The following is a 19,348-nucleotide window of genomic DNA, read 5'->3' as shown; positions in this document are numbered from 1 at the left end:
GAAGATCTCTTTTATTTATTTTCTTCTCTGAAAACATTACCTAGAATGTGTGGTGTAAACATCACTACTATTTCTCATAGTAATTTGGACAAACCCATTTGGCTGCATCCCAATCCACACATTACTGTCTTACAACTCCAAATATATATATATATATATAATTTCTTTGCTTATATTAAAACTGCAATCCAAACTGAAATTGTTAAAATTTAATGTGCAATTTTAAATACATAAATCTTCAAATTTAGGCCTAAATATTTTTTGAGTGTAATGTACTGTATGTACTTTGCGGGAGGTGACTGGAAAGCATATACTGTTGTAGAGTATGAAGACTGTAAAAAAAATATAGTTGCAATTAGCTATCAAAACTTCACATTTACCACTAGAATATAACTTTTTATATATCCAAGATGTAAGTTAAGACAACTTCACATTTCAAGTTGACTAAATTTAAAACTGTAAGAGAGTATAAACACTTTTATAAGTGGAAACAAAAAAAATACAGTACAGACTGATACTTGCATCTTGATACCTCAGACCACTTCACATACTGTTTGCTTTTGCACCTAAGCATTAGGGTCTGGCTAAATTTATTACTTCAGGATTCATTCATCTTTTTGCATGTTTTCAGCACACTAGAGTGTGGCATGCATTAATCCTAATCTTGCGTACTACTTAGGACTTGTGGTATATGAATTGGCTTTCAGATCATGTCTCCGTGTTTGCCTCGTTTTGATTTCTCAGGTTGTATCTTGTGCAATACCCGTTTGAATTTCTCAGAATTGAAAAGAGCAGATTAATTTTCAGTCTCAATTACTGTGAGATGTTTTTGTCCATCGTTCATATTACAACCTTTCCCTCGTCAACTCCCTCTCTTGCTCGTTCGCTGGGATTTTTTAAATGAGGAGGTGAACTGAATTCTGGGTATGGTTGACATTGTTCCAGACCCTGTCTCGGCTCTGACAGGCTGTCACAGTCCACAGGAGAATAAGGTCTTCCTGTCACCGAGAAACAGTATTTTCCTCTTTTCCTTTAAAGGTTTTGCCCTCTTTTTATTGCCTTTTTTTCTCTTTTCTTTTCTGTAATTAACTGAAAGTTCTTCAGCAGTCAAAAAACTTGAAGCATCAACTGCAAAGACATAAGAATACACTTTTTAGGGAATGCATGTCTGTGCACATTATAGCCTACAAACTGCAGAATATGACTATTTTTGCAGTATGTATAATGTGCACAGACATGCATAGATGATCTAGTACTGTATCCCACAATGCAATATGTCCAACACCGCACATCACTACATTATTGACAGTAGACATTGGACCTTTTTGGCAGCAAAATTTCATTAATGTGACCGCAGAAACTATTTAAGCTTGTTTCCGCCACCTTTTTTTTAAAAGGTAATTGGGACTTTTTACTTTTTATATCACAATTCTGACTTTTTTTCTTGCAATTGTGAGTTTACATCTCGCAATTCTGACTTTTTTTCTCAGATCTGTGTGATATAAACTTGCAATTGCGTGTTATATAGTCAGAAGTGCTTGATATATATATATATATAAGTCTTTTTTCCCTCAGAATTGGACTTTATAACTTGCGGTTTTTATCTCACAATTCTGATAAAAGAAGACAGTACTGCGAGAGAAAAAGTCTGAATTTTGAGATATAAACTCGCAATTGCGAGGAAAAAGTCAGAATTGAGAGAAAAAAGACCGAATTGCAAGAAAAAAAGTCGCAATTATCTTAAAAAAAAATAAATAAAAATATTACGTGGCATAAAACAACCAGAACCGGAAGCAAGCTTCCATACTAACAGACATTTCCTATCGTGTGGATTTCGAATTTGCCATCTAATATTAATGTTAAAGTCCCTCTGATATCAAAATTTAAGTTTTTTAGCTTTTAGTGTGAATATGAATATGCCTTAATGTTATGAATAAGCTGGTATGTTCCAATACAATGACAAAATTCACCTTTAGGAGATATAAGCATTCAAAACATACAGTCTCTCACTTCAGCTAAAATGGATCACGGATTTTCAATGCTCTCTAGAATCTGAAGTCCCGCCCCCTCCTACACTATAAACAGATGCTGAAGCTGCGGCTGAAATCGATCATTTGTTCACACATTTACTAGTTTCTATATGGTGAATGGCACATAGTGCACTATAAAGAGGATAGTGAACAATTCAGACAGTAAATATGCTTTCCTTTGACGCGAATGAAGTCAGTTTTTGCGTGAGTGTCACGTGAACGAAGCACAGTCTGCTCTAGAGACACGACAGCACAGAGCAGATACGCGCGAGTTGGCACAGACCACAAATCGTTTGGACACATTTGAATTCTACAAACAATGCTATATTTTAAAGCAATATGGAGGAGAAACGGTTAGAGATTATGAGGAAAATCAGGTTTTATGAGCTCAACGGCTCTGGCCGATCTGTGATCTAAGCAAAACTCTATTGGCTATTTTGAAAAAAAGGGGAGAAGCTTCTAGATATATCCCACCCTGTCTTCCTGTTACATTGGAAATTACGTCAACACAATGAATAAAGATGCACGTTCCAAGGCTCTTTAGTGTGTCTTTAAGGCATGTGACCGAGATGATGAGTCAAATCAATATGAGGAAATCTGTCACCCTCATGCAATCCCAATTGCATGGATTTCCAATTAAATGCCTGGATTTCACCCATGAAAATTCGCCAAACAACAGTAAACGTGACCGCACTTTTAAATGTTTCAAACACTTGTTACAATTGTTGTCACATGACCTCATTACATGCATGTATAATTCAGTGATTGGCGTCTATAATTCAAATTTCCAATTGTAACCCAAGGTTTGAGTAGTCCAATTATAAATAATAAATGCCTGATAAATGTGTCCAATGCTGTCTTTGATTAATGGATAGAGAGAGAGTGCGAGGGGATCAAATGACCAAATCCAGAGTAGGCTATTAGAACTTTAATAAGGACGGTAGGAATAAAGATGATCTGTAAATACACCATTTGCAGAAAGAAAAAAAGCAGCTTTAGAAGCAGGACAGTGAATTATAGCAGATAAAATCAAAATTGACATAGCTTGACATTTAATTAAAACAAAATGTGTGTGTGTGTGTGCGCATGAAAAAGAGAGAGGGACAACTGTCTGCAAATGATAATGTATTCATTCAACTGCTATAATAAATGTCTTCACTCATTAATCATTCACAAAAAAAGTTGTACAGCAGCATTTAAAGACATTTGTTCAAATGCATTCAAACACATGCATGATACTCATGCAGATGTGTGTGTGATTGTTTTAGAGATACACGCCTGTAGACTGCAAGTCATCACTCATCTGGAGTTTAAGCATCTCTGACACCTGCAGTAATGAGAAAAGCCTGCACCTGTGTAAGTGTGACATCTGTGAGTAATGGCACGCATGTACAGGACATCAGGAAATACGAAAGACCCCCTGCAGGAACAGACAGAGGTGGGCAGGAGTCTAATGAAGCTCAGATTTTACCCAAATAATTACTGACAGTCACACAATACATCAAATATGAGCAAGCAAATGTCAGTTAAACACACACGTGTAGGTATGTGATTGAGATCAATAGCGGACATAAGTCAAAAATGATGCAGATGAAACCTGACACATCCCACTAGCATGCTTCATAAAAATAAAGGTTCCTTATTGGCATCTATGGTTCAGAACTTTAAAGGGACTATATGTAAGATTTTTACTTTAATAAAGCATAAAAATACCCCAATATGTTTGCAGATATTTAGGAAACATGCTAAGTACTTGTTTCTCAGAAAAACAATGCTACATCCAGACATTCTACTTTGAAATGTGCGAATTCCGTGTCGGAATGTCTGTCTTTGTTTTGGTCTGTGCGAAACTGTGTGCTGCCAGTTTATCCAATAGTATTTCGACACCACAGGTTGCCAGTTGGCGGAAAACACAACATACTGCAGCCATAGAAACCAACAAACAAACTGGGTCAGAGAATCGCAGATTCTACCTGACCTAAAAAGCCTCTGCATCCATCTAAAAATCTCTATGAACGACAGCATATTAAAACACAGATAAATCAACTCATCAGCTTACAGTGTGTAAGTCTCCTCAGCTTTCATTGTCAATTGCGCTCCCTATTGTTGTGTGTCCTCAAGAAGGCCACCAGCGTCTTTGAAAGAGGGGGTGGGGCAAACAATATTTTGAATTTGGACTGCAGTACCTATTTCAACCACAGGGTGTCATTCCTACATAGAGCCCCTTTAACATCCATGGAACCTTACTTCTTCAGATTATTGAATGTATATACACAGATGAGCCAAAACAGCCCTGATCCGCCGAAGCATGGACTCTACAAGAGCCCTGAAGGTGTGCTGTGGTATCTGTTTCCAAGATGTTAGCAGCAGATCCTTCAAGTCCTGTAGGTTGTGAGGTGGAGCCTCCATGGACTTGTTTGTTTAGCACATCCCATTGGATTGAGATCTAAGGAATTTGTGCAGTGTGGCAGGGCACATTATCCTGCTGAAAGAGGCACTTCCACCAGGAACACCATTGTCATGAAGGGATGTACCTGATCTGCAACAACATTTGCATGTGTCAATTTTACGTCCACATGAATAGGCCGGATCCAGTGTTTCCCAGCAGAACATTGCCCAGAGCATCACACTGTCTCTGCCAGCTTGTCATCGTCCCACAGTGATCCTGGTGCCGTCACTTCCCCAGGTAAACGGCGCACACATACACGTCCATCCACATGATTAACAAGGACTCATTGGACCAGGCGACCTTCTTCCACTGCTCCAAGGTCCAGTTTCGGATGCTCATGTGTCCATTGTACGCACATTTGATGGTGGACAGGGGCCATCATAAGATCTCTGATTGGTCTGCGGCCCCATATGCAGCGTGTTGTGACACATTCCTCCCATAACCGTCGTTTAAATTTTGTGTGACTTGTGCAACAGTAGACCTCCTGTTGGCTTGGACCAGCCTTCATTGCCCTTGTGCATCGATGATCCTGTCGCCGGTTTGTGGTTTGTCCCTCCTTGGACCACTGTTGGTAAATTCTCACCACTGCTGACTGGGAGCAACACACAAGCCTTGCCATTTCAGAGATACTCTGACCAAAGTCCCTTTAAGACAAGTCATTTCACTCGGCGGCCATCTTTGAAACGCCTCTCGGGCATCCTGGGCATCATGCAATCACTTTGAATGGGGAAACATCAAATTCTCCAAAACTGTTTGCCAACCTTACGATTAAATTTCATATTTGAAATCACCAATGAAATCTAACAACAACCGGCTCATAAATGTAGTTTCTAAACGCTCGAATCATGACAAAAAAACTGTATTTTTCAGGCTGGATCAAGCTAATGCGCATGCGCAGACCTAAATGCGCGTCTCTTCGGAGGCGCGCGTCTGACTGTTTCTATAGAAACCGGTGATTCTAACGACCGCTGAAGTGACGCGATGGCTTTACCAGTTGGCGATTGATTCTTATTTAGAAGGCGGGACTTATTCCGCCATATTGCGCGTAACACTTTCTCCCATTCAAAACAATACGAGTGACACGTCTTCTGTTATTCTATAGTCTTTGCTCTGACCCAATCGCCTTGCCATAACAATCTGGCCATTGTTGAAGTCACTCAGGCCCTGCTTCCACCTGGTATTAAGATCACAAGTGGATGATGCTAAATAGAGGTGTAAATGGGTCTGAAACTTTTTAAGCTTTCAACCACTTCCAGAGGTAGTCAAACACATTCAATCGGATTGCTTTCGTAGTGTGGTCGAATGTATTCGAACAGCCAAAAAAGACCACCTACTCTCCGCCTACTGACGTAATTGCGTAAACAATATGGGAAGCACACTAGCCAGATGAGATTTAAACTTTCTCAGCTGAAGACCCAAGTTTGGTTTGAAGACAAAAAACATATCAAGCACAATGTTCTCTCACCATTCCTGATTCCTAACTCACACTCACAGCGTTCGGCTGTCAGAGCAGAAACGAAAGCTGATGCTCTCTGTGTGTTTTTCCATCGTCACCTTTCGCGTTCATATGTAAGCTTATTTCATCCATTAGATCAAAAATTCTCAAAAAAAAAAAACACATACATTTACCCGCTCATAGACCCTCCCCTCGGAGAAATCAGGACAGAAGTGGTTGAAAGTGGACAAAAGAGACAAATGTAAAACACCAGGTGTAAACGGGAACGCGTCTCCCTCGTCTACTTGTGATCCGATCGATCAAAACACATCTTAATACCAGATGACAACAGGATCATAGATCTTTATTCCTGCCCATTTCTCCTGCATCCAACATGTTGATTACAAGAACTGATTGTTTGCTTTCTATCTGTTCTATCCAGACCTTAATATGTGGCCTTGTTAGGAGATGATCAATGATATTCACTTCACCTGTGATGGCTCATCATGTTTTGGCTCATTAGTGTATAATAATGGTTCTTTTATTGCATCATCACTATTAAACACCCATTTTGGAACCTTTATTTTTGAAAGTGTATACCAGCAGTGAAACAGAATGCATAATAAACTTTTCAAATTATACATGCTACTAATATATGTAAAGTCAGAAATGACTTGGGTGTAATTTAAGTGAATTTGGAGATTTATCTCGGGTGAATGGAGAGACATTTTGAATGGCGAATCTGTTGCATCAGAGGAAAAAGTTATGGAAATCGGCGAACATCATCGGAAGCAGCTGACGAGGCGCGGAGGAGAAGAGAGCTCGTGAGGCGCGCGTGCTGAAAACGGAGTGCACGGAAAGACTTTAAAAACCAGTCATCCTAAAAGAATTGCGACGCAGTGAGTGTCCTGTCGCACAAGTGTCTTCTAGAAGAAAAGCTTGCCGCATCTAAAGAGAGTTGTGAGCGAAAGAAGACGGAAATAGCGGAAAGCACGTCAGTGATGAGTCAACCCGAGATGCTGATGGTAGGATGAAAAGTGTTTAGCGAGCTAAATGTTAGCCTATATATGTTTATTTATATTTAGATAAATATCTTCTTGTGTATTGAAGAGACAGTTTATGGTGTAACAGAAGTTTGCTGATTCATATTGTATATAATAATATTGAATTAGTGTGCATACAGTTACAATGTGTACTATTAAGTGTACTAAGTGTTCATATTGTGTGTACTTGTTACAGTGCATTAGATGTTAAGTATATTATTATAATTTAGTATATTATTCTGTTTTCTTAAAGGTTATCAACCTAATTTGATCCCAAACTGCAAAAATATCTACCTTCAATTAAACTAACTACAATCGGACCAAACTAAATTCCATCTGTTGGATAATTGTTGTTGGATGTGAATGGATGTAAAAAATCAACACACTGCAATACAAGTAGGACTGTAAGAAGTTTATTGAAGACTGGAAGTAAAGCCATTTTTTTTTGAGTTGATCCTTGTGTCCGTGGTTGACTAAGTCCTTTTTCGAGTTAGAGGCAGGCTGATGTGTGAAATCTGAAATTAACTCGACAGTTGATAACCACTGGGACAGCCACAACTTGCTAACACAGTTGACGATCAGCATAACAGCAGTGGTTTTCACATTCGTGGCAGGGCAGGACGGCCAAGCTCAAGACAGTGTGTCATTGGAGCAGGAAAGTGAATAACCTGAACGTTGTTGCTGCTGTGGAAGTGTCAGGTGGATAAGTAGAAAATGGCTGAAGAAGCAGTGGGAAAACCAATTGAGCAGCTTAAAAAAGAAAGGACTGCTGCAAAAATCAGTTTCACTAGACAAATTAACTTCCTTAGCAGAGAAGCTCACAGGCTAATGGAGGAGGAGCTTAAGGAGGAGTTCAAGAAGCTCTCACTCGTTGCAAGGAGGGTTTTTGAGATTAACGATGATTACAGAACTGGCCTTCTTGCCGATATGGAAGCTGATGAGAGCAAAGACGAGGAGGTAGTTCTTTCAATGCAGCAGGAAGCAGACATTAGAAAGACTGCAAGTGAGTGCGATGCAAAGTTTAATGAAGTTGAAAGAATTGTTCAAGATAATCTTTGGTCAAGATATGGACTGCACGAAGTGACTGATGCAATCTCTGCGGCGGAGAAAGCCTGCGATCGAGTAGCAAGTATGGCTGTTGACGGCAACGATTATGAAAACTATGAAGTGCAAATTGACTTCCTCACAAAACTTGTTAAGGAGGCGATAAGAGCTTTATCAAACTGGGAGAGATGGACCCCTGATGGTGAAAGGAAAGTTTTGGAGGGACGTGCACGCAGGTTGAAGGAAAACAGCAACGACCTTGAAGCAAGGAAAGGTGAGTTCGCTAGAGCGCGGAGGGCTGCAGAAGATGCATCAGGCATAAATCCCATCGTAGGAACGATGCCAAGCGCAACGCCATTTATAGCTCAAGCCACACCAATTGTAAAATTGAGACCAGCAAGTTTGCCCATGTTCAACGGAAGCAAAAGAGACTTCTATCGCTGGAGAAAAGACTGGGAAAGCCTTCAACAACAAGGGGAACCTTCTGGGTCTGTAGAAGTCAAAAAGATTCAATTGCTGGATAGTATAGATGATAGGATTGTGAAAGACCTCAGACTGTCCTCCTACAACACCGCTGAAGATGTATTCAGGGTTCTAACAAATCGTTATGGAAACAAGTATGCAATCACAATGGAGATTGTGGAGGAGCTAGAAAGACTTCCTGTGATGAGAGGAAACCAGCCACGCAGAGTGATTGAACTCATCCAAACAGTGGAGAAGGCTTTAGTGGATCTCACTGATCTTGGAGACACAGGGGCCATAAAAAACCCTCTTGTGGTCAAATCCATAGAAAGTAAACTTCCTGAGTTCATGAAAAGGGACTGGCTTGCTCTGATGTCGGCTCCTGAAAGTAATGTTACATCTGAAAACCACTTCGACAAGCTTCTTGAGTTCTTGAAGAAGGAGGAAGGGATCCTTGAGAGACTGGAGCAGCTCAGAGTCACAGAGAAAGTGGAAAGGCAAGAAAGAAAGCCAGAAAGAAGTCATGCATTCACTAAATCAACAAAAACAGTGCCGTCTGAAAGTCTCTGCATTGTGTGTGGGTCTGAGAAGCACAAGGGGAAAATCTTCTTCTGCAGGAAGTTCAAGGAACTGGAGCTGGCTGAGAAGAAGGTGATCCTGAGAAAGCTTGGAGTGTGCAGGAAGTGCCTGGGACATCATGAAGATGACAGCAAGTGTAGGGACGCATTTCTATGCAGGCGTAAGGATTGTAGAAGTGGATCCTCTGTAGAGCATCACTACCTCATCTGTCCTAGAGGGGAGACCAAGCCTGAGTATAAAGGTAGAGTCACCCTCAGAGAGGGGAAGAAGGGAAGCCAATTAACAGCAGAACAAGAGGAGTTCCTCTCTGAACTTTCCCCTGAGGTGGCAGAAAAGTGTAAAAAAGCATTTACCAACAGTGCTAGGATGGAAAGATCCAAAAGCAAGAAGTTGGGCCTGTTGGAGGAAAATGGACTCCAAGAGCTACCAGTTATCATGATGCTCAAAGAAGTGACGACCAACACAGGACAGAAAATCGGTACCCTAATCGACCTGGCGTCCGATACAAACTACATAACTCATGAAGCTGCCGACAGGCTTAGATTGAGTGGTGAAGAAATCAACCTGGTTGTTCATGGAGTGGGGAAGATGGCTATCCATGTGAGAACCAAGAGGTATCTCCTCCGAATTCGAGTGAGAACACCAGTGGGAACAGAAAGGGCTCACCAGTTAGTCTGTTACGGTCTGGAAGAAATCGCAAGAGTGCACATGAGTGTTAGTCCAGAGCGACTGAAAAGGTTCTTCCCAGAAGTAGACTTGGCAGAGCTAAGGAGGCCTGAAAAAATAGAACTTCTTCTTAGTCATCGGGAAGGAAAACTTGCACCGCAAAGGGTGAAAATTGTAGGAGACCTTGTTCTATGGGACAGCCCGCTTGGAAAGATGGTGGGTGGAGCTCATCCGGACTTGTTTGAGGCAGTAAACATGACAGCCCACGAGTCGAAGACACACTTTGCACGTTCTATGAGGACTGCTGCGGTCAGGTACAAGGAAGTTCTCAGAGAAAGTGATCCAATGCACATCTCCAGGGCCCCTAAAGGAAACAAAATGGCCTGTGCTAATGTAGGAAGCACACTTGCAAGTGGCAGAGAGTTTCTTCAGTGGTGGAGCTGGGATAGTATCGGAGCTGCATGTGAGCCAAAGTGCGGAGGCTGCCGCTGCGGGAACTGTCAGCCAGGGGGAAAAGAGATGACTCTGGCAGAGGAGAAAGAGCTGGAGATCATAAGAAAGGGTCTTACTTATGTGCAAGCGGATTCTCACAGCGATCAACCTCACTGGGACGCAAGGTACCCATGGATCCAAGAGCCTTCCTCTCTTCCGTATAACCGAAGTGGAGTGGAGTCGACTTTCCTGAGAACGGAAAAGCAACTTGGGAAAGTGCCTGAGTGGAAGAAAGTCTACACTGCTCAAGTCCACGATATGGTTGAGAGAGGTGCAGCAGTAAAGCTTACAAAAGATGCACTTGATAAGTGGAAAGGTCCAATTTGGTACGTAAGTCACCTAGTAGCACCAAACCCACATTCAGTCACCACGCCTGTGCGTCTGGTGTGGAATAGCAGCCAGAAATTTAAGGGGCTGAGTATGAACGACCTCCTGCTGAAAGGGCCTGATGTGTTGAATCCTATCCGAGCCGTCTTGCTTAGGTTCAGAAAAGGAGTGTTCGGAGCATTGGGAGACATCAAAAAGATGTATAATTCAGTATGGCTTGAAGAACAAGAAATGCACCTCCATAGATTTCTCTGGAGGGATACACCAGAGGGAGAAATAGAGGAATACGCCATAACCAGAGTTAATATTGGAGATCGTCCGGCTGGGTGTATCGCACAGCTGGCGATGCGGGAGACAGCTGGTCTGGCAGCCTTTGCTCACCTGAGGGAGGAGCGAAGAGTTCTCGAAGAAGACAGTTACGTTGATGACATCCTCACATCTCATAATGATCAGAGGAAACTGGTAGAGATAGTGAAGGGAATTGAAGAAATCCTGAAAGCAGGTGGATTCTCGCTCAAGGCATGGGTCTGGTCTGGTCAAAGTGGGAGGTCTGGATCTGAAAGGGTAAACAAAGCGTTTCCTGAGAAAACCATCATACTTCCTAACCAGCTGGGTGAAGGGGATGATAAGGCCCTGGGAGTTGGATACCTAGCAGAGGAGGATAGGTTGTATATCATGACTTCTGTTAATTTTTCCAAAAGGAAAAAGAAGTTGAGGACGGAGCAGGATCTCCTTGAAGAGGAAGTCAGGCTGAAGACACCAAATCCTTTGACCAGAAGACACCTATTGAGTCAGGTAGCAGGACTCTATGACCCAATTGGCCTCATCACACCAGCTAAACAAAAGGGTACGATTCTCGTCAGAAAAGCATTCCAGGAAGCTGGAGGCGGAGGTCTAACGAGGCATACATGGGACACGGGGCTCTCAGAAGGAATTCGAGGAGAAGCTATCGAGTTATTTGAGGAGTATGTGCGACTCCAGAAAGTCAAGTTCCACAGAAGTCTTACGCCTGCAGACTGGAAAGGAAAGCCATGGGGAGTCACGTTCTCGGATGGGAGTGACAAAACTTATGGTGCAGTATTATATCTCAGGTGGAATTCAAGCCAAGGAGTGGTTGTTAGATTGGTTGAGTCTAAAGCCAAACTAACACCACTAGAATTGAAGGGTGATCCCATTAAGGCTGAAATCTGTGGTGCAGTCTTTGCAACACGTCTTAGAAAGTATTTCGAAAAGCATGGACGGATTGAAGTAGAGAAGTGGTTCCATCTTGTGGATAGTCAAACGGTACTGGGAGCTATCCAGCGTGATAGCTATGGATACCAAACTTTCTTCGCGAATAGGATCGGAGAGATTCAGAAGACAGGAGCATCCAGTGACTGGTGGTGGATTCCTGGGGATCTGAACATCGCAGATATCATCACGCGAGGGGCGAGCCCTAAAGATCTTGACGAAGATTCCATCTGGCAGAATGGACCGGAATTCCTTAAGAGGTCAGTGGAGGAGTGGCCCAAAAGATCAGCAGCTGAAATCGCTGATGATGCTAGAGAAAGAGTCAACAAGCTCCAGAGGAAAGTCTTCTCAGCTGCGGTGACTCGAGGTCAGATAAAGGAAGTATCAGTAGCTGATGAGTCATCTCGACTGGAAATGCTGAGCAAGCTGGTCACCGAAGGATTGGTGGACATTGAGAAGTTCAGTAGTCTGTCCAGGTTGATAAGAGTCATTGGCTGGGTGTGGCGCAGTGTGAGGAAATGGCTTGAGTCAAGGAACAGAGGTTCAATGTATGGAAAACAAAATCCAGTCGGTGAGCGTGTGCTGACGGTGAAAGAAAGAGAGGATGTTTTGAAGGCACTCTTTCTAGCAGCTCAAAAGAGCACAACATTTCCTTTGACCACACTCTGCAGACTGGCTGTATTCAAAGAAGAAAACAACGGACTTCTTGTATGCGGTGGAAGATATGAAGCCTTTGGAAAGGAGAGGAACACTGTTCCAATATTACCCATGGAAGCAAGAGTATCATTGCTACTGGCTCATGAAGCTCATGAAGCCAACCATGAGGAAATTGCCGGGACTCTTCTGAGGATGAGAAAAGTAGCTTGGGTAGTAAAAGGACGGAGGTTGGCCAAAAGAGTCGTAGAAAGTTGCGTAATCTGCAGGAAAGCACGAGCAAAGAGGTGCAAGCAGATCATGAGTGATCTCCCGCCTGAAAGAATTGGACCAGCTGCACCCTTTGAATTCGTCACAGTAGATCTTTTCGGTCCCTATGAGGTGAAGGATGAAGTGAAGAAAAGAGTGCGAATGAAGGTCTGGGGGATTGTGTATTGTTGCATGGCTTCAAGGGCTATTCACGCAGATGTTGTGGGTGATCAATCCACTGAAGGTTTCTTGTTGTCTTATAAGAGGTTCACAGCCTTAAGGGGACATCCCAAAAAAGTGTGGTCAGATCCAGGCTCAAACTTCGTGGGAGCACAGTCCGCCCTGAAAGATCTCTATGAGTTTCTAGGAAGAGTAGAGAAACCAGGACTTGAAGAGGAAGCCGGGAGACATGGGACCGAGTGGTCCTGGAAGTTTCATCCAGCGAATTCACCCCATAGGAATGGGGCAGCTGAAGCTGCTGTTCGTGTGGTAAAGAGATCTCTTCATAACCTGGGGGGTGAAGGTGTCTTCACGTGGGGAGAATTCCAGACTTTCTTGTGTATGGCAGCAAACTTGGCGAATGAAAGGCCCATAGACGCACGAACACAAAGCCGTGAGTATTGTCTCGAGTACATTACACCGAACTCTCTTTTATTGGGAAGAGCAAGCCCAAGAGGAGATCCATGCGATTTTGATTTCGAAGGATACCCGTACAAAAGGCTGAGGGTCATCCAAGGAGAAATCAATAAGTTCTGGAAAAGGTGGAGCCAGCTGGCAGGACCAAACCTGTTCATAAGGAGTAAGTGGCATACAAGAGAAAGGAATGTCGCCGTAGGAGACATTGTCTGGGTCGCGGACCAGAATGCTTTGAGGAGCCAATACAAGTTAGGCAGAGTCATAAAGGTGAATGCTGATCCTAAAGGTATTGTGAGAGATGTTGACGTCAGAGTTTTCTCGAGTCATCCAGTCTTCTGCTCGGGTCTTGAGAAGACAGACACAAGGAAAATCACTAAAAGTGAAAGCACCAAAATCCTATCAACCGTTCTTCATAGAGATGTCAGGCGGTTAGTCGTACTGATCCCAGTGGAGGAACAATTCAAGAATGTGGAAGAAAAGTGTTGAGTGTGACATCTTGGATTCAAGAACCAAAGATGTCAAGTGGGAGGTGTAAAGTCAGAAATGACTTGGGTGTAATTTAAGTGAATTTGGAGATTTATCTCGGGTGAATGGAGAGACATTTTGAATGGCGAATCTGTTGCATCAGAGAAAAAGTTATGGAAATCGGCGAACATCATCGGAAGCAGCTGACGAGGCGCGGAGGAGAAGAGAGCTCGTGAGGCGCGCGTGCTGAAAACGGAGTGCACGGAAAGACTTTAAAAACCAGTCATCCTAAAAGAATTGCGACGCAGTGAGTGTCCTGTCGCACAAGTGTCTTCTAGAAGAAAAGCTTGCCGCATCTAAAGAGAGTTGTGAGCGAAAGAAGACGGAAATAGCGGAAAGCACGTCAGTGATGAGTCAACCCGAGATGCTGATGGTAGGATGAAAAGTGTTTAGCGAGCTAAATGTTAGCCTATATATGTTTATTTATATTTAGATAAATATCTTCTTGTGTATTGAAGAGACAGTTTATGGTGTAACAGAAGTTTGCTGATTCATATTGTATATAATAATATTGAATTAGTGTGCATACAGTTACAATGTGTACTATTAAGTGTACTAAGTGTTCATATTGTGTGTACTTGTTACAGTGCATTAGATGTTAAGTATATTATTATAATTTAGTATATTATTCTGTTTTCTTAAAGGTTATCAACCTAATTTGATCCCAAACTGCAAAAATATCTACCTTCAATTAAACTAACTACAATCGGACCAAACTAAATTCCATCTGTTGGATAATTGTTGTTGGATGTGAATGGATGTAAAAAATCAACACACTGCAATACAAGTAGGACTGTAAGAAGTTTATTGAAGACTGGAAGTAAAGCCATTTTTTTTTGAGTTGATCCTTGTGTCCGTGGTTGACTAAGTCCTTTTTCGAGTTAGAGGCAGGCTGATGTGTGAAATCTGAAATTAACTCGACAATATATGCTATACACTGCAAAAATGCACAAAATGAATCTACACATTTTCCAATTTGGAATTCCCCCAATGGAATTCCAATGGAATTCCCAATGGATTAGAATTCCAATGGAATTCCAATGGAATTCCCCCAACTAGTCACAGTTGTCTGGGTAAGAATTTCGAATTGAACAATACTGATGAAATGTGATCTCACAGCATGCATTGCAGCATAAACTGCAGTCATGTGACCTATATTTATAAAAAAAAAAAAAAAGAAAAAGAAAAAAAATCCTGATATCACAGGCTTTGTCCTGCATTCCTCTGGGTTTTGGGGGTGTATGAGGGGTTGATGTGTAACCATGGAAACTCCATGTTCTTTGAATAGTGATTCCGTTTTTTGCACAAACTAGACTTTTGATCCTTGGATGCTCTTTGATTCTCATGGCACACATTTGTGCAGTAAATCTCATTCAGGAGGTTTCTAAAAATGCTCATTAAATTATGACGTGAAACATGACAACATGAAATCAACACTTTTAACTTAATGCACATTTCTGGTCTTATTGTGAACTATAATAAGTGCACATTATTCCAAGAAAAGTATAATGTTTATAATCTATAATGTAACTCTTACACTTTCCTGTTTGGTTGATGTCACCAAACCTCCAAACACTTGTCAAAAATAGACATTTTTCAACATCCAATCAACTCCTCAGGGATCAAATTTATTTTCTCACTGAATAATCTGTTTCACTCAGAAATGTGTTATGAAGTAAAATGATTGCTAATGCTGAAACTTCATGCTTACATTTTTTCTCAAAATTGTATGTTTTCATATGAATCCGATTGTACAAATTCATACAAAATCGGCATCAAGAAAAATATATTTTCTCATGAGATTGGGTTGGATTTGGCTTAGATTAATAATCTTAAAGATGGCCGTCCGTTAGTTTCAGAAGGTCTATTCACTTGAAAGAGCGTCCTTGATATCGTCACGGTCCGTGTCGTTCAGTGGTGAAGGAAAGCTGTGCGAAGACATGCAGCACCTGTGGGCACATCTGGCCAGGCGTTCTCACGGGGCATCAAACGAGCTGACACCATGCAGGAGAAAACAGGAAGGATGCCAGAGCACTTCCTCTAGTGTCCCTCCATCAAACAGCTGTGCATCTTATAAAGGCCATATGTTGTAGATGTCTCTTCACCTCCTCGGATTTCTCTTTCATCTCGTTTTCTGGATGTGGGCGCTTTATTCTCTCAGTAAATCCTCCTGCTCTAAGGACTCCATCTGATAACGAGTCTCCAGTCATTTTCAGGGCTTTATTTTATTAGTGGCATTTTATCAAAGATTCAGGCCTTCAGAGATGCTCGTTTGATATTTAATCTTTCCGTCGTGGCCTGGAAAACACTATTATGCGCCGCTGGCTCCAAACCGGCGCCCGCGCAGCTCTAGCACAGACCGACTTTATGGATTTTGTCTGTTTGAGTTTTAAAACGCTTTAATTGACTACCCTGCAATCATTTATCTCTCATTCTCTCTGTGAGATCAGCAATTCCTGCATGATTTAATTGGTCAGACAAAATTGATGTATTCACATTAGTTCATTCACCATTCACCAGCCCATAAAACAATCATGATAATGATGTCATTAATTACCCGTTAGTTTCAGGATCATGTGGTTCACATAAATGACAAAAGTTAACGGAAATCATCTGATTTGCTGGTTTTACATAAGTGACATGTCCAAGAAAGACCTAGTGCCTGGATTTAAATAATGCTCAATTGGTACTAAGAGGCCCAAAGTGTGCCAAGAAAATATTCTCCAAACCATTACACCACCAGCAGCCTGAACTATTAATACACGACAGGATGGATCCATGCTTTCATGTTGTTTATGCCAAATTCTGACCCTACCATCTGAATGTCCAACACGATCACATGAGAATCTGTATCAATAGTACACGTGTGTAATCTCGTAGAATATATACGCCAAAATGAGTTTGCATATGATACGCAGTTTATGGCATCTATATAACACGCTCAGATTAGTGGTGTGGGGTTCGTGCGTATAATACGCCATAAAGTGCATATCATATGCACGTGAAAAACTGCGTACCATATGCAAACTCATTTTAGCGTATACATTCCACGAGATTACACACTCGTATTATTGATACGCATTTTCATGTGATCGGGCTCGAATGTCACAACAGAAATCGAGACTCATCAGACCAGGCAATGTTTTTCCAGTCTTCAATTGTCCAATTTTGGTGATGTCCATGTGAATTTTCGCCTCAGTTTGCTGTTCTCAGGTGACAGGAGTCACCAGGTGTGTCTTCTGCTGCTGTAGATCATCTGCTTCATGGTTGGACGTGTTGTGTGTTCACAGATGCTCTTCTGTAGACCTCGGTTGTAACGAGTGCTTATTTGAGTTACTGTTGTCTTTCTATCAGCTGAACCAGTCTGGTCATTCTCCTCTGACCTCTGGCATCAACAAGACATTTTTCCAACAGAACTGCTGAGCAATCTTTAATGTGTCGTGAAAGATCGCTGTAGCGCCTCAGCTCAAGAGGCTTGTGAACCGATCGTCTCTTCCTACTAGTTAATTTATAGCATTAAATAAACACGAATGAACATGAGAAGGTATGTTGTTTAAAGGTGCCCTAGAATTAAAAATTGAATTTACCCTGGCATAGTTGAATAACAAGAGTTCAGTACATGGAAAAGACATACAGTGAGTCTCAAACACCATTGTTTCCTCTTTCTTGTAAATTTGATTTGTTTAAAAGACCTCCGAAGAACAGGCGAATCTCAACATAACACTGACTGTTACGTAACAGTTGGGATCATTAATATGTACGCCCCCAATATTTGCATATGCCAGCTCATGTTCAAGGCATTAGACAAGGGCAGCCAGTATTAACGTCTGGATCTGTGCACAGCTGAATCATCAGACAAGGTAAGCAAGCAAGAACAACAGCGAAAAATGGCAGATGGAGCAATAATAACTGACATGATCCATGATATCATGATATTTTAGTGATATTTGTAAATTGTCTTTCTAAATGTTTCGTTAGCATGTTGCTAATGTACTGTTAAATGTGGTTAAAGTTACCATTGTTTCTTACTGTATTCACGGAGACAAGACTGTCGTTATTTTCATTTTTTAAACACTTGCAGTCTGTATAATTCATAAACACAACTTCATTCTTTATAAATCTCTCCAACAGTGTGTAATGTTAGCCGTTAGCCACGGAGCACTATCAAAATCATTCAGAATCAAATGTAAACATCCAAATAAATACCATACTTACGCGATTAGACATGCTGCATGACGAACACTTTGTAAAGATCCATTTTGAGGGTTATATTAGCTGTGTGAACTTTGTTTATGCTGTTTAAGGCAGTCGCGAGCTCAGGGGTCGGGGAGCACGAGAATGAAAGGGGACGCAGCCTAAATCGGCTCATATTTAATGATGCCCCAAAATAGGCAGTTAAAAAATTAATAAAAAAAAATCTATGGGGTATTTTGAGCTGAAACTTCACAGACACATTCAGGGGACACCTTAGACTCAGTGTTCCCTCTAATTTTTTTCCTCACTGAGCAAAACTTTTCTCTGTTGAGCGCACATTTTGGCCACCTGAGCAAAAACATTCTTTATATCAGACATGTACAATGAACTTTAACGCAAAAAAAAAAAAAAAGTTTAATCATGCAACTGTAACTTTTAACTTTAATGTGCCATTTCTATTTTATTTGACCCTTGATGTAACTTAGTGATATATTAAATCATATTTTTGAAAACAAGCAGTTCAGTCACTAATTTAAATTAAGCACATTTTAGGTTACTTGAGATTTTTTCACATTGCTTTGTTAACTGTACCAGTCTTTACCAAGAAATTCTATTAAAAAATCATTTAAAAATCTCCTGCAGGACAGTTCAATTCTTTATAATAATATAATTTGAGCAGTTACACTGATGGTTTGGGACAACTATAATGTGTTTTAGTACACATTATGGTATGGTTTTGTAAATTAATAGCAACAGAGAGTGTTAAACCATCAAAATTATATGTTTATTGCTTATGAATTTCCCAGATTTTCTATACCAGGAGGTTTCAAGATTTTTAGTGGCAAGGAGCCCTAAACAATCCCCTTGTGAGATCAATTTTTTATTAGGCTTACATTATAATATAATAAAACATATTATAATCTTGAAGGATTTAAACTGATATACAGTATTATATTAGTTTAAATGCTTCAATTTGTTTTAATATATTATATGAAAACTGAAGCATTTAAACAGATCTGATAGCTAAATATTTTTAAGTGAACATGTTAACTCTTTTATAGTTATCTAAGCATCCCTGAAACTCACAGCACCACCACACACAATAATCTGTTTAAACTGATGTATATCACTGATGTATTTTGAGTTTGCAAGCTACACCTGTGGTGGGTGTGTAATTCTAAATGTCTCAGTTTTGTTAGCATTCTGTGCCCATCATCCTTTATTCCGCCACTTTTCATTAAAACGTGACGTTTTATTTCACATTTCGTTTCATTTCGCGTTGCCTCTCTTATTGATGTATTTAGTCCGCAAACATTACAGTATTCTTACCGCG

The 19,348-nt window shown here is 41.0% G+C and overlaps 1 protein-coding gene across 2 annotated transcripts; it reads left to right on the top strand.

The window, feature by feature from the left end:
- The first annotated feature begins 6,733 nt into the window (after positions 1–6,733).
- Positions 6,734–14,763, top strand: LOC125248559. Of its 2 annotated transcripts, none has more exons than XR_007180324.1 (2): positions 6,734–14,194; positions 14,466–14,763. XR_007180324.1 is itself a non-coding variant. In XM_048160509.1 (2 exons), the coding sequence occupies exon 2, from the start codon at positions 7,672–7,674 to the stop codon at positions 13,780–13,782; it is 6,111 nt and encodes a 2,036-aa protein (XP_048016466.1). In that variant the 5' UTR covers positions 6,734–6,939; positions 7,211–7,671; the 3' UTR covers positions 13,783–14,763. The 2 variants fall into 2 exon arrangements, 1 of the variants encoding a protein (XP_048016466.1); XM_048160509.1 differs by having other exon boundaries at positions 6,734–6,939; positions 7,211–14,763.
- Positions 14,764–19,348: the final 4,585 nt, after the last annotated feature.

Source organism: Megalobrama amblycephala, linkage group LG16 (genome assembly GCF_018812025.1).
Source record: "Megalobrama amblycephala isolate DHTTF-2021 linkage group LG16, ASM1881202v1, whole genome shotgun sequence".
Lineage (NCBI taxonomy): Eukaryota > Metazoa > Chordata > Actinopteri > Cypriniformes > Xenocyprididae > Megalobrama > Megalobrama amblycephala.
The sequence above is the reverse complement of the archived record's forward strand: the minus strand, read 5'-3'. Positions and strand labels throughout refer to the sequence as shown.

Coding starts and splice junctions, on each gene's coding strand:
- LOC125248559 (XM_048160509.1), top strand. CDS start 7,672: ATGGCTGAAGAAGCAGTGGGAAAACCAATTGAGCAGCTTAAAAAAGAA.